Genomic DNA, 16,940 nt, shown 5'->3' on the forward strand with positions numbered 1-16,940 from the left:
ATTAGTGAAGTTCAGTAGTAGGAGGAACAAGGCTTAGTCTGATGAATATGGGTCATAAACACAAAATCAAATACGGGTAATGCAGAAGTAGGTGAATAAAAAAAATAGTAGCGCAGGCAAGCTACTACGAACAGCATAGTAAATGCATTACTGTAGCCAAGATAGACATGGAGCCCACACCTTCCTACTACAGTAGTACAAGTTTATATGGTGACTAGCTCCACAGGTGATGAAGAGATTTAAGAAATGTAAGCTGAAATAAAAGAAATTATTCAGATAGTGTAGGGAGACAAAAATTTAATAATCATGGGGGACTGGAATTTGATAGCAGGAAAAGGAAGAGAAGGAAACGTAGTAGGTGAATATGGAATGGGGTAAGAAATGAAAGAAGCAGCCGCCTGGTAGAATTTTGCACAGAGCATAACTTAATTATAGCTAACACTTCTTGGTTTAAGAATCATGAAAGAAGGTCCTATACGTGGAAGAGGCCTGGAGACACTGGAAGGTTTCAGACAGATTATGTAATGGTAAGACAGATTCAGGAACCAGGTTTTAAATTGTAAGACATTTCCAGGGACAGATGTGAACTGACCACAATTTATTGGTTATGAACAGTAGATTAAAACTGAAGAAACTGCAAAAAGGTGGGAATTTAAGGAGATGGGACCTAGATAAACTGACAGAACCAGAGGTTGTAGAGAGTTTCAGGGAGAGCATTAGGGAATGATTGACAAGAATGGGGGGAAGAAATATAGTCTAAGAAGAATGGGTACCTTTGAGAGATAAAATAGTGACGGCACCAGAGGATCAAGTAGGTAAAAAGATGAGGGATAGTAGAAATCCTTGAGTAACAGAAGATATATTGAATTTAATTGAATTGATGAAAGGAGGAAGTATAAAAATGCAGTAAATGAAGCTGGCAAAAACGAATACAAATGTCTCAAAAATGTGATCGATATGAAGTGCAAAATGGCTAAGCAGGGATGGCTAGAGGACAAATGTAAGGATGTAGAAGTATGTATCACTATGGGGTAAGAGATACTGCCTAGAGAAAAATTAAAGAGACCTTTGGAGAAAAGAGAACCACTTGTATGAATATCAAGAGTTTAGATAGATAACCAGTTTTAGGCAAAGAAGGGAAGGCAGAAGGGTGGAAGGAGTATATAGAGGATTTATACAAGGGCGACGTGCGTGAGAGCAATGGAAGAGACATAGATGAATATGAAATGCGAAATACGATACTGCGTGAAGAGTTTGACAGAGCACTGAAAGACCTACGGAAACAAGGTGCTGGGAGTAGGCAACATTCCATTAGAACTACTAATACCCTTGGGAGAGCCAGCCATGACAAAACTCTACCATCTGGTGAGCAAGATGCATGGGACAGGCAAAATACCCTGAGACTTCAAGAAGAATATAGTAACTCCAATCCCAAAGAAAGCATGTGTTGAAAGGTGTGAAAATTACTGAACTATCAGTTTAATAAGTCATGGCTGCAAAATACTAACACAAATTCTTTACAGACAAATGGAAAAATGGTGGAAGACGACCTCTGAGAAAATCAGTTTGGACTGCATAGAAATGTTGGAACACATGATGCAATACTGGCCCTACGACTTATCTTAGAGGATAGATAATGGAAAGGCACAGAAAGAAAGAGTGTAGGGAAGCAGCACACATACTCAGCTGCACCCAGCCAGTGACAAAGCATGACCTCTCAGTAAACGAACAATGTCATGCTACTGAGACAAAAACGAGATTTTCCAGTTTCTTTCAAATTTCACTGATATTTCCCTGCTACATCTGAAATTCTCTGATATTCCCCAATTTCCCTGATTTCCAGAACTTGTGGCAACCCTGTGGTACCTTTTGTGAAAAGAATTGTGTGGGTAGTAACTGTTATGAGTCAGGGAGCCACACCACAAGAGACAGCTGCCAACATATCTAATATGCACAATGTAATTAAAGAAGGCACATAGAAAATAACATTTTTCAATAAATATTGTCTGATCCAATTAGCCACCTAGTTTGGAGACTTCATTTCCCACAATCTCAACATTTCATGCACATTTAGTTATCCATATGACCTCTTTCTCGTTGCTTTTCCTTTTCTTTCTCGGTATGAGTGGACGCTTATCTAAAACAATAGGTCCATTCATGAAATAAATAATGCAGAGAACACCTTTTGAATCTCAACACACTATATTCTAAAATATGGCTTACAACATATATTCACGAAAGCAACACTGCTATTTCCCTCGTATTAAGCCTAGATAACAGCACAACAATCAAATATGACAAGCTTTTTATCATTAAAAATGGAGGTGTCTTTTCATGAATGAACTTATCTACGAGTTCACACAAAGATTAAAGTATTATAACCAGTTTACTACAATAATTGATTACTAAAATTCTTCCATGAGCAAAAAAATTTTTCTTGTTGAGGAATTTCATATTATACTACAATATTTTTGCATCTCCTACTGAACATAACTTGGCCATATGCCACAACTGTCCTGACCAACATCATAACTTCCCAGCTGTCAGTAGGTTATCTGACATCCTTTTTTTTTTTATCCGGTACAGAAGAAAATAGGAACCATGCATTTTATCTTTTGTAAAACTCACTCCTCTGAATCCTTAGACGGTCTTACTCCCACATTAATGTTGCCTTCCAGAAATCAAGACATCTAGTGAGGGTAGCAGCATGTGGAAGCTGTGAGTGCAAAAGGAAACTCTGCTTATCACTATGAGACACATTAAAGTCACCTGTATCTTCTCACGGTGACTGACATGCAGAAGCCATTACAATAACTTATCATACATCAGATTCCAGAAATTCCACATTTAAGTGTCAGACAATAAAGCACACACTGAAATACTCATTATCATGGCAATCAATCACATGTAGAGGATACTGTAATAACATTGCCCCTTCTTGAGTAATTTTTCTAGAAACATATTCAATATAATATTTCAGAATAATTAGGCTGAGCTTTGGCCACTGTATAAAGTATACAACCACATTTATGTCATATCAAAATGAATGTGACTAACCTTTTCTGTGATTCACTCTGTCTTCAACTTTTTTTAAACATTGAAAGTTGAGAGACTGGGTTTCAGGAAGACAGGTATCTCTCAGAGGGAGACAACCATAGGAAAGAACTCTGCTGATAGAACACTTATTTCCAAAAAGTTGGGAATCCAAACTTACAGTAGTTTCAGAACTGATGTCATTGTTTTTAGTCTACATTCTTTACAGTTACCAATGTTCAGCACACTTAAAAGGAAAAAAGTATATGGTTGTGTTCACTAAGGAAGTTTTTGTCATTAAGAAAAACACTTACTGTCACTGCTACTGCTTTTTATTTTGCATAAAACTGCTGTTAAAATGTATGAAAATCCTTTATGAATTTTTATTTGTTTTAATATCTGTATAATACAGAGTACATATGTACAAAATAAAGTATATTTTATCAAAACTCACTCAGATTACAGATTGTGTGTTTATTTCATTAAGTACATAACAGTTCTTTAAAGCACTTTTAAAATGTTACCATTTATACATGCGACAGACCTGAGGTATTATTCAGTTTCAAAGAATTCATACACGTGGGATGCTTCAATTACAAAGAAACATAGCACACCCACAATAAATTAACAAATAAAAAAGCATTTCATTTAGCTTCTTTGTCCCATAAATTGCATCTGGGAAGAAAATGTTCTTAACTTGATGGCATTTAATTTATTGCTGATAAATTTATCAATCTAACACACTAAACATGAAAGTTATATAAATCTGACTAAAATATAGGTGTTGTGAACTCTGAAATGGTAAGTGGGAGAGAGGTCAAGCAGTTCAGACAATGTCGAGGGAATGTAAAATGACAAATTTTGTCACTAAATCCAGAATAAGAATTTTGTAACTGTGTGTAATCCATGTAACTTCAAAATTTATGAATGGTGGTGCCCATAACATTTTTTTCATTATTTCGTTAACTTTTCCACTGCAAATACTTGTACCATGTACCAATGCAGATTTGCCAAATAAATGAGAATATTGCACACATAGCTAGCAAACCATCACATAAGAGCAATCCCTATAACATTCACTGAAGCAAAAATTAACAATGACAGTACCAAATGTGCAAATGAAAAGTTTTGATTAATATATCTATTGTGAACATTATGACTAGTCCTCATGGAACATCCATGTAATACTAGTGTCAATGGCCTGATGCCAGTGGTTTCAGATCTGCAGGTTATTATTAATGGCTGCTTGTACAAGTAAATTTCTGACTGTCATCTGAAGCAACACAGAAGAAATTGTGCATATATTTGTCTCTGCAACTGTATACTTTACATGGGTGACAAAGTTTGACACATCTATAATAAATACAGCAAGTAGATGGATGATATGACAGCCATGTAGAAGATTGGTGTTGTGATAAAAGGACACAGAATTTATCTGTAAACATGAGAAAATTAAGTTTTACGGAGGCAGCATACTGTTGCAGAAGTGAGGGGGAAAAGTAGAGAGATGGCTGAAGGAGATTGTAAATGACCCCAAATCACCACAAACTGATTCACTCAATGAGACATAGTAATAAGTAGAAAGAAATATAGAGAAGCACATGAAGAAGAAAACTGAAGTACAACTGACAGAAAATACTAGCACATAACTACGAGAGTGAATGTAAGGACAGGGCTTTGTGCATTCTGGTGGTAAATGATTATACAGGGTGACAGTTATTGAAATATATTAAATAAAAACTATCAATTTCTGAATGGTTTGTGTTAGGACATTCAAAAAGCATGGTTGACTGCGGGACATGATGTGAATTGGTATCTTCGGTTTAGTGACGAAGTCCACTTTCATTTGGATGGGTTCATCAATAAAATTGGTGCATCTGCAGGACAGATAATCCGCATTTCACTATCAATAAGTCTCTTCATTCTCAATGGATGACTTTGTGGTGTGCAATGTCCAGTCATGGAATAACTGGTTTGATATTCCTTGATGGCACGGTGACTACTGAACGGTATGTGAAGATTCTGGAAGATGATTTCATCCCCATTATCCAAAGTAACCCTAATTTAGACATGATGTGGTTCATAAAAGACGGAGCTCGATGCCATCATAGAAGGAGAGTGTTTAATGTCCCGGAGGAGAACTTTGGGGACTGCATTCTGGCTGTAGGGTACCCAGAGGCCACTGGCATTGGCCTTGATTGACCACCATATTCTCTTGATCTGAACACATGTCTCCTTTTTGTGGGGGCTACATAGAAGACAAGTTGTAGAGTAATAACCCCAAAAGCACTGCTGAGCTGAAAACAGCCATTCAGGAGGTCACTGATGTTCCACACTTTAGCAGGTTGTGCAGAATTTCACTATTCGTCTGCGCCACATCGCCAATGATGGCAGGCAAATCCAAGAAGTCATAACTAGAGCCAAATATCTGTAGTGATGTTTACATGTTGAATAAAGTGAGTACACACTTTAGTTTGTACCTAATTTATGGTGTTTTTTCTTTTTTCTTTTTCATGTAGTTCAATAACCGTCACCCTGTCGTTACAGCAACATTAGGGGCTGATTAAATTTGAATTAGCTCTACAAGTAAGCCAGTATGAAGGGATTCAATAGTTAACAAATTGACAGGACTGTAGAAATTCTGGCACAATAACCATACCAGTAGCACTGGCACAAGTAAAAATATACTAACAAGTTCTTGCACAATCTCCAACTGGAGTCTCATGTACATATACAGTAAAACAAAAAGACTTATTACACTAAATAGTTTAGATTATTTTGTAAACTGCAGTGTTAATGCTTCACCTACCAATGATTTATTACTATATCCTAAAATTAGCAATTATGAGTTCAGGGGAACACATCACTGTGACGACACAATCACCACATACAAAAACATTAGTAACAGCTAACAATGATATGAGTAACTGGCATTAAAGTTATTTTTGAGTAGTATGTTACAGTTTTCTGACACAGTCAGGTGCATACTGCACCTGTTCAGTTGCCTCTTAACACGCTTGAAACTGCATCTTACCTGTACTGAAACAACAAATATATCCAAAAATATATATGTATATTAACAGAAAACTGTTACAGCGAAGTTCTTAACTTTGACACATGCACTTGATAATCCATATGTATCTTGTTAAACTTGATATATACAAAATTTATAAGCCACTTTTTCGATTATCATACATTATAAGCATGACAATTTTGTAAACATGTATTTTACAGGCAATACGACTGGTTTAAAAAGATCAGAGAAAAACTTCTGAATCTTAAAATCTCTCTGCCTAAATGTAACAGCACATAGTACACATTACAGTTTCCACCTTCGCAGCACTGATTTCAATAACATGACGTCTGTATCTCTACCCGTGTTAGAAGTCACACAAAAACTATTAGATACGTAATTAGAAATGAACTAAGGATGAAGAATCAGATCGTAAAGATTAAGCTGCCATGCAATGGACATATGAAAAGGAATAATGTAGAGAAACTATCATTAATTACTTTTGTTACTTCATATTTTGAAGCAAAACATAGGAAGTTTCCATCAGATACTAAACCCTGTTTAAAACAATTTTTAATTTATTGTCTACGACAAAATGTCCAGTAAAAGGAAATTTAATGTACAGATATCTTAAATGAGTAAATTTAATCTGGAAAAAATGGTATGGAAAACTCCTTCACTGTCTGAACTATCCACTCAGACTCTTCATACAGAACAGCGAATTACAGTATATCACCTACGAATAGACAACCAAATAAGTTGTGACAGTGAGAATATGGAGTCGTGCAATAATAAGCGCTCTCTCTATCTCTCTCTCTCTCTCTCTCTCTCTCTCTCTCTCTCTCTCTAAACCAAGTGACTACGTTATGCAATGAAAATAATCTTATCTAGATGTTGTGTCCCTCACCCATGTTCGCTTGTGAACCCCCTTCCACTTCTATTTAATTCGTTCTTAGCTGCACATGAGGGAAACAATTTTGTAATTTCTACTCTGCAGATAGTAAACCAGTGCAATTTGTGATCATTCTTGTTTTAGTCTGGTTTTGTTGTGAAGGTATTCCAAATATATTAAAAGAGACTGAATTTTCAGTACTAACTTTCACATTTTCATTTTAAAGGCAGTAGTACTCAGGTAAATGTGCTCTTGTTACTAATGGAGTTCAGCCCATCATTAATGATAACTCTAGATCAAGTTACATCAATCAAAAAATATATCAACAATACACACATATTAAACCCTGAAGATGAATGGAAGTTTTTAAGCTGAAACATCATATTTCAGTTCTTGATGTGCCTACCCATCACTCAGTGCCCCCACCACATTGTGCCTGTGGGTGGTTATTTTGATACATTCCACTTCTTGTACACCACCCACGATTGACCCATATGGTTAATAAAACACTGATAACCACTGTTTTCCTACTAGTCAAACTTTTCAAAAGAAAAAGGCAACAATAAATACACCGAGACCAAAACAAGGGCCAGCCGCGGTGGTCTGGCGGTTCTAGGCGCGCAGTCCGGAACCGCGCGACTGCTACGGTCGCAGGTTCGAATCCTGCCTCGGGCATGGATGTGTGTGATGTCCTTAGGTTAGTTAGGTTTAAGTAGTTCTAAGTTCTAGGGGACTGATGACCACAGATGTTAAGTCCCATAGTGCTCAGAACCATTTGAACCAAAACAAAGCACACCAAATACACATTTGTTACTTCTTTGCCCATATCCAACAATTTAAGGTCGCAAACTATTTGAAGCCAAAATTTGTGACACTGTAATATAAGAATACAGATATCACCGCATACTATACCTAACAACTGAATAATTTAACAAATTTTGTCTCTCACATTTCCTTACTAATGAAGAAAAGAAATTCATTCCTAACAGGAGACAACTAACCTATGGACTACTCCAAATACATCCCTCTCATGGCACAAGTTACAAGCCATGATTATTTATAGTGATCCAACAGACAGTTTAATGTCAAATTCTTCTAACACTATGACACACAGGGCTTACTTTTTTCTTGAAATCCAGCAGCTTTTTAGTGATATTTTATATACATCAGATCTAGGTGAAAGTTAAGCGCTTAAGATAAGAGCTAATATTTTGTGGCAATTACTTTTAAATCCACCAGACAGCTCAAACACGAGAGTGGGAGTGGTACCATTTTGTCACTGTTATAAATAAATAATTTGTGACTGACAGTAAAACCACTGCCATTGAGCAAATAATGTATATAAATTTTAAATACTGAACTCTGGACAAATACAGATTTTGAAATACAGTAGCTAATTATAGCAAAATAATGTGAGATCTTGCAAAGTTAGGAAAAGTAACGTATTTAATTGCTTTGAAATTGTAAAGCAATGGATTACATAAACAACAATGCATCACAGAATATCATTTTACTGTTCACAACTGCCGCCTAGCCTCCATTAATTTGTACTTTTAGAGGTTATGAAGCACTAGTGCACAAAGCCTTACAGGTAATGTAAATTTTACACCTTTGGTATCTTCAGCTCAATGCATTTCTCTCAAAGACGTGCCAAAAATAAGTCCACAGTCTAAAAATTACCACACCTTAATAACAAATATTCCATAAAATGCAACACTTGTTTTGTTCAGGGGCATCATTACAAACAATTATTACTAGCATATTAATCTCCATTTCCTTCTAAAATTACACAGCCAACAGTTCAGTTCAAAGTTTTGACACGCCTGTTACAATACGTATTGTGTAATACTTAGCACTGTACACAAAGTTTAGTGCCCGACTATAAATGGCGTGATGTGATCACTTTTTTCAATCTTCACGAACATTGGGATTCACTGCAAAGAACAGCATACAACAGAAAAAAAATGCAATATATAGCATACATCACATGCATGGCAAAAACGTTTTTCCTTCTGAGGCGTATCTGCATGTCAAATATAATTAATATTGACATTGTACATACATACAATGACCAATAGAATTGAACTCACTCTCTGACACTCTGACACACACACACACACACACACACACACACAAAATAATCAAATGCTTCTCAGAAATCCTTAGGCCTTGGTAGATGTGATGATGGTTAATTCTGCATGTAAGTACACAAGGATCTTCTGCAGATGGGACTTTCCAAATAGTCTTCATTTTCAGTAGTATACCCTCCTGATGAACCACAGATTCTTCATTTCTTAAACTCAAGCCCAAGTGCTTGTACCAAGAAGCATAAAATGTCAGTGCTTTCTTCTATCTAGAAACAAGGAAAATTACAGATAGCACATTTAAATTTTAACGAATGTGTTAATTTCAATAAAGCATGTTTAGTAATTTTACCAGTTTGGCTGTTGGTTTTCCTCCTCCATGTCCTGCTTTTGTTTCAATACGTATAAGCAAAGGGTTTGTCTGAAACACAAAAGAAAACCAACCTGTAGCTTCAGGCTCTTAATTTTCTTGTTATGATGGCTCAACCGGTTTCCACACTAAATGTTTAATTCCATTTAATACATACGGGGTGGATCCATTTTCCTTTATTTCACCAAGACCAGTAATTACCAAGAATTGATTACGGGAGGGTGGGAAATTTACAGCATCAAGATGGTAACACACAAATATGAAAAGCGAAGAGCACTACAACCAGTCATCGTTCATCTAATACCAACTGCTATGTACTGAAGTACAAATTTCCATAAGTAAAATGCTTCTTATTTGGGAAACACCTGGGACATCAAGGTGCCATCTTTTTTAGGAATATGAAGTGACTTCACGAGCTTCTGAGACATCAGTATTCTACTGTTATCCACTAGATCATATCAGAAGCTTTACAACACAAATATTCAAACAGTTATGAACATTAAACCTCAACATTCTGCATGCAAATGGCTGAGGATGAATAGCAAAGGATCAGCAGAAAATTTGCAAGAAATTCTCACCAAATCTGTGACACAGCATTCTGTATAATATTACAGCATCTAAAAAGATGAAAACTTAGGGTAGTTACTACACACAAAATTTAATTCTTGATATCTTACTCAGTTTAGTTTCTGCAAACTTTAAAATAATCCATAACCAGTAAAATTTTGACTACATACGAACAAAAAATGGTGCATGGATCGGAAACTTGCCACGTAAGGGAAGTAATGAGCTGAAAAGCATAAAAAAAAATTTAAAAAAAAAAGAGTGGTGCCCGTCACCTTTCAGCGATGTTCCGATAACGTTCTTTACTGGAAAGATAAAAATGGTCAGTCATGCCATTAAGTATCAAATCTCAAAATATTACCTAAATGTAGTGTCATGAAAATACTTTTTTTTTGGGGTGGGGGGGGGGTGGGGGGGAGGGGCGGCAACACGAGGTATTCGAAGATCAGAATACTCACTCATAAGCAGCTACAGACACAGCAAGTTATTACCAATTGTTTACTTCCAGTCAGAAGTCAAAGCAGGCTACAACTCAAATGCATTGAGTCTTTCATACACAACAAAACACAGATATCAATTCAATTTGTTGGCAATTCTTTTTATGCACTGTCTCTATACACACATAGCCCACTATGCACATTCCATTAACATGACAATATGGTGGCTTCATGTATTTGGCAAAAGAATATTACAGATGGATGCAAACCAAATGGAGCTATGTTTCATTCTTAAACAAGTTTTCATTTAATGTCAAGCCTGAAAATTCTGAGGAGTGTGATGCAGAAGCCAATCCAATATTTGTAGGCTCATTAATTAACACACACTAATTTTCTGGGAAATTAGTATTTTAGTTGTGTGCACATTTTTGTTGCAATTCAATGCCAAATTAATACAGAAGTCTCGTGGATACTGCAGTTTTGTCAGCCATAATCTATTCAGACCCACTGGATTGCTTTTAAAGGAACATTTCAGCAATGAGTAAATAGTTAGACTCAAATTTATTAAAATCCTTAATGATCAGAGTCGTTTCTGACAACTCTGCTCCATTACAGTATCCGTATTTGAATTTACGATATATATCAGTGGGAAAATGCTTAACCAGATAATGAAATATAAACTAGAAGAGTTAATTAAGGTTACGTTTTGTAGTAAAATCAGCAATGAAATTTCAGTGACCTATTGAGCTTTCAGAAGAAACTAGTATTTCAGATTTAAAAAATAGAACAAAAAGTAAGAATACTCTGTATACAGAGACAACAAGTTCATGCAAGAAGTTTTAATCAATGGAAATCACACTGAAGTAACACAGTAATTATATTTAGTCCATTCAACCTATGATAGAAACTGTGTGTGTGAATTTGTTTGCTGTTATGGGGTTGTGTGTGGTGCCATTGGAGATTTTCAATTTTCTTATTATGCTTTAGTCGCATTTTGTTTATAGCTCTGCATGTGCACCTTTTGACTTTTTCCACAATGGAAGCAAAAATAGCCAGATTATTTAATTTTTGTGCTAGCTGAAGGTGAATTACATATATTTCTTTGTTTAATGTCTGTTTCTTTGTATATAGCAATTTAATTTCGCATTTCAGCCAGGCATTTTTAGCGACCGGCCTGGCAATTTTTGCTGCTTTCAAACTGTTTTTTATCTTTACATTTATGTCTTTTGGCATAAGGTCATTATGTTTACAATGGTTATTGAATCTGGTGGTTTCAACTGTTTTATACAAATTAAAATGAATCTGAATCTTCTTAAACTGGTAATAGAGGCCAACTGGAAATTCTTGACAAGGTGACATTAAATTCTTCATTTGTGTGGCCACAGTGTCCATAGTTGCTTGATAATTCTTGAGGATATTTTTGTTCTGTCATTGCAACTACAAAAACACACAATTTTTTTTTTCACGCACACAATTTCTATCCTATGGTGGTCAATCTTACGGATAACACTGGATGAAAACTAAGGACAGCTCTCAGAAAAAGGCCTAAAACACAATGTTGACTCAGCAGCAAATGAACAAGTGAAACAAGATCTCATAGAATCTGAATATATTCTCACTATAGAAGAAAAAATGGAAACAATAGTGTAAACACAGGGATGACTAGGGATTTAGTAAACATGGCAACACAGATTAAAGAAGGAAAATATAAATCCAAAAATAATTGTGATGAAACAGCTTAAAATCTAAAGAAAAAAAGCAAACAGAAAATGTCATTACAACAAAATCTGAAGAAGGTAGTAGTGTTCTCCTCTTGAAAAAAAAAAAAAAAAAAAAAAAAAAAAAAAAAATTAGAATACATAGAAAAAACAGACTAATTCATTAGCAAAAACATAAAAAGTTAAAATCAAACCCAACTAACAAAACTCAAACATGTTTAAAAAACACTCAAAAACAGAGTATACATTTACAGACAGATAGAAACAGAGATGTCAACCAAACATCCATTAAGAAAATTATCCACCCCATCCAATAGAGGATTTCAGAGCAGCTCCTACATACCTACTAGCAAAACAAATGCAGCCACAGCTCATCCAGTATTATAAACTAGAAAATGATAGAACAATCAGAAATACCTCTCAACTGGTAGAACATACAATAGACACTAAAATCCCTGACACAGCAATCCTTTGATGTAGAAAATATGTATAGTTGCAACCCTGTTAATGAAACCATAAAAGTAATTGAAGAAATCCTGAAAAAACACAACCAGCTACCTCATGAACATGTATATGAAACCATAAAATAATTACCATTAATAATACAACAAAATTATTTTGAATTCAATCAAGAATACTACATACAAGAAGAAGGTTTACACATGGTTCACCTACCTCAGGAACCTTTATCAACATTTTCATGAATCACATAGAAAAATTAATATTTGAAGACATAATAACAAGAAAAAGCTACATCATCAACTGGTACAGATACATAGCTGACACGATATGCAAGGTAGATGAACCTAAAAACAGGCTACAGCAACTACACAAAGACATAAGTACTGTACACAAAAATTTCACAACAGAAGAAAAAACAAGAAAACACTTTTTAGACATAACCATAAGAAAAGACAATAATAAACACACATTTGACATATGAAGGAAATACACAAGTGACATTATCTTAAATGAAACTTCAAACCACCTACAGAACCACAAACAAGCAGCAACCAGATACGTGTTAAACAGGCTGAACATGATCCCCGTAAACACTTCTAATTACCAGAAAGAGTTAGCCATTATAAAACAAACAGCATAAAAATGGACACAAAGAAACAATGACAGACAAACTAAAAAAAAATTAGAGAGACAAATAATGAAAAAACCACACTAACTCATAAAACTTGCACTACAAGAAAAAAAAAAATGGCATACAATTACCTTCCACAGCAAATTCACTCATAAAATAGGAAACCCATTAAAAAACAAGGCATAAACATTGCTTACAAAAACAATGAAGCACTCCCAACTCTAAAATCAAAACCAGACAGATACCAACAACGTGTTATCCATCAGCTCAGTTGCAGAGATTATGAGAAGATATACAGTGCAATGACTGGCAACTTTTTCGTAATGTTTAAATTGCGGGAAAATTATAAATATGTTGACGCAAAATCGGGTGGAAATTAACATTGTGGACATAGGAAACTTGACAGGAACGATAAAAAATGTTGTAAATGGCAGGAAAACGTTAATTCTGGGAACATAAAAGTGGGGGTTATACCATACTCTCAAGTTCCAAAGAAATTGTTACACCTGCCTAATGTCATGTAGGGCCCGTGTGAGCATGCGGAAGTGCTGCAACACGATGGGGCATGGACTTGACTAACATCTGAAGCAGTGCTAGAGGGAATTGACACCATAAATCCTACAGGGCTGCCCATAAATCTGTAAGAATATGAGGGGCTAGTGATCGCTTCTGAACAGCACATGGCATGGCATCCCAGACATGCTCAATAATGTTCAAGTCAGAAGAGGTGCTTGAATTCAGAAGTATGTTCCTGGAGCCACCCTACAGCAATTCTGGATGTGTGGGGTGTCTCATTGTCCTGCTGAATTGCCCAAATCTGTCAGAATGCACACTGGACATGAATGGATGCATGTGATCAGACATGTTGCTTATGTACATGTCACCTGTCAAGAGTAGAATCTAAACATATCAGGGGTCCCACATCACTCCAACTGCACACACCCGACTCCATTACAGAGCCTCCACCAGCTTGAACAGTCCCCTGCTGACATGCAAGGTCTATGGATTCATGAGGTTGTCTCCATATCGGTACACGTCCATCTGCTTGATGCAATTTGAAACAAGACTTGTCTGATCAGCCAATATGTTTCTGCTCATCAACAGTCCAATGTCAGTGTTGATGGGCCCAGGAGAGGTGTAAAGTTTTGTGTCTTGCAGTCATCAAGGGTACACGAGTGGGCCTTCAGCTCCAAAAGCCCATATCGATGCTGTTTCATTGAATGGTTCGCACGCTGACACTTGTTGATGGCCCAGCATTGAAATCTGCTGCAACTTGCAGAAGAATTGCACTTCTGTCACACTGAACAATTCTCTTCCATTGTCATTGGTCCCATTCTTGCAGGATCCTTTTCCGGAAGCACTGATGTTGGAGATTTGATGTTTTACCAGAGTCCTGGTATTCACAGTACACTCTTGAAATGGTCGTGCGGGAAAATGCCCCCTTAATCGCTACATCGGTGTGTTCATTTTGTAACTTGCGATTGCGAGTTACTTATGCAATTCTTTACCAACAGTTTGAATTTTCAGAACCCCCCCCCCCCCCCCAATTGTACCGTCATTCCTGGAGAAAGGGCCTTTACTTTAAGCTGTCACATACTACTAGACTGTCATAACTGGATGACTTTATGGGCTTCCTGATTTCTGGGCTCCGAAATGATACAGCATTTTTATGGGGGTACACTACAGTTGAAGGAAACAACACACAAAGTTATGTTGCCTTTAAAACTGTGCTCTTATCCTTTTTGTCAACAAGAATTTTAATTTTATTTGAAAAATGTTAAGTGCTAAACATGAAGTAAAAAGTAAAAACAGAATTACTCACTTAACATGTCTTTCTGCCAACAACTACTTTGAACTGTAACACCACCAATTATAGCTTAAGAATGAACTGAAATCTTATTCTTGCATGACCTTGCTTGATTGTACTTAAAGAAGCTGAAATGAATAATTTCAGTAACACTTTAAACCTACTTTTTAATGTATCACAACTATGCATTGTAACTTATACTACTCCGCTGAAGAACAAATAAATGACATCTCAAATTAAGTTGACAGGTTAAGTTTTTCCATTGTGCTTGCGAAATGAGGTCCACATAGAAATGGTGAATAAAGATGTAACCCGATTGTATCATTCTTATCTACAGTTATAAATAAACACCTTGTATTATCAGTCCCCAATTATGAATCCTATCCAAAAAGAAACCAGTGTACAAGTCTTATTAACTGTTATTAATAATGAAGCAAACACTGAGCAATACTGTGATCTCACCTGTTTCTTCACATCTCGCAGAACATGATGTAGTGTTGCAATGAACTTCAGGGAGTGGAGAGGGACAACTCTGTCATCATGATCAGCAGTTAACAATAGAGTGGCTGGATACTGAAATAATAATAATAATAATAATAATAATAATAATAATAATCTACTCAATATTGCAAGTAACAGGAAATAATGTGTATCAGTTTCAATAAATACAGTGGAAACTGCTTAGCAAGCATAATTCATTCCAGAATCTTACTCGTAATGCGAAATAATCATTAAGCAAAACCCACATAAATTAATGTAAAATATGGTAATGCATTCCATGAAGAGAAAGTTCTAATACTTTATCTTATTCATGCCATTCATTCAAAGAAAATTATACATACAGAATTATGTACTTTATTATTCATGATACATAACTAATTCTTTTTTACTCTGAGGTGGAGTCATAGGCCTGGAGAATGAGCAGGAGTGTTGTCCATAACAAGCAAGACATGGATTGACAGATTCATCTCAAGCAACTATTTCTTTCAACAAGGGACCAAACGCTTCATTGACACCATCACAAAAAATATCACTTCACCCAAGCCTTATTGTTGGACCTCCACCTCGCATATAACCTGCTCTCCTTGGAGCTCACAGAGTTTCTGAATGGTAAACAAGTAGAGGTTTAATTTTCAAATCGCTACTTGCATTGGTACAGGATAGCAGTGTGATCCAGTCTTTCATTGGTTTGTGACTGGGCAATGCATTTTCTTCTGCTGTTATAAAGGTATGCTTCACTATCTTTTTCCAGAACAGACCTGTCTCATCACAATTAAAAACCTGTTGCAGCAGATAACCCTCAGAATCTACAGGAATCTTTATGTTGCTGATATAGTTCTCTGCTGTCTTTGTGTTTGATCTACCTGCTTTGCCATGCCTCACAACACTGTGGATGCTGCTTCTTCTCTTAAAGCTTCTCAAACCACCCACAGATTCCCTTTAACCACTGATGATTCTGGAGTCTTTACTGGGGTCAGCAAAAATCATTCTCACCTTCTCACAAATGATTTTCTGATCAATAGTGTCACCCTGCAATTGCTTTTCGTTTATCCACATAAGGAGCAACCTTTTGACATCATCCAGAACATGAAACAGTTGTTTAGATACTCTTGTCACTTCCTTTGAAGCATATATCTCCTTAATTCTACTTAATCTTTTATTTGTTCTTGAGGATAGCACAAATAGTTGATACAGAGTGACTATGTGCATGCTACATCAGCAACACTCTGAACACATTCATGTTTTCCAATGATTTTACACTTCATTTCTAAAGTCATTTTCCTTCTCTTATGGTCGTCGTCTAGTGGTTTTATCTTCGGGGGCATTTCTATGAGGGTTATTAAAATTTGCACACAAAACAACACTGTGTGAACACGCGGTTAGAAAAATGTGTGATCACAAGCTGCACTACGATGGTAGCAGAAAGAG

The 16,940-nt window shown here is 36.0% G+C and overlaps 1 protein-coding gene across 4 annotated transcripts in view; it reads right to left on the reverse strand.

Annotated features, from left to right (window-relative positions):
- Nucleotides 1-3,492: 3,492 nt before the first annotated feature.
- The window catches only part of LOC126263371 (prolyl endopeptidase), a 106,054-nt gene continuing 92,606 nt past the window's right edge, over nucleotides 3,493-16,940 (reverse strand). For all 4 annotated transcript variants that reach the window (XM_049960488.1, XM_049960474.1, XM_049960466.1 and 1 more), the window contains exons 13-15: nucleotides 15,474-15,584; nucleotides 9,375-9,443; nucleotides 3,493-9,291 (exon numbers count right to left, since the gene is read on the reverse strand). In XM_049960488.1, coding sequence (XP_049816445.1) covers nucleotides 9,226-9,291; nucleotides 9,375-9,443; nucleotides 15,474-15,584 — 246 coding nt within the window. In that variant the 3' untranslated portion in view covers nucleotides 3,493-9,225. The remainder of the gene's footprint in view (nucleotides 9,292-9,374; nucleotides 9,444-15,473; nucleotides 15,585-16,940) is intronic.

This window comes from Schistocerca nitens, chromosome 1 (genome assembly GCF_023898315.1).
Source record: "Schistocerca nitens isolate TAMUIC-IGC-003100 chromosome 1, iqSchNite1.1, whole genome shotgun sequence".
NCBI lineage: Eukaryota > Metazoa > Arthropoda > Insecta > Orthoptera > Acrididae > Schistocerca > Schistocerca nitens.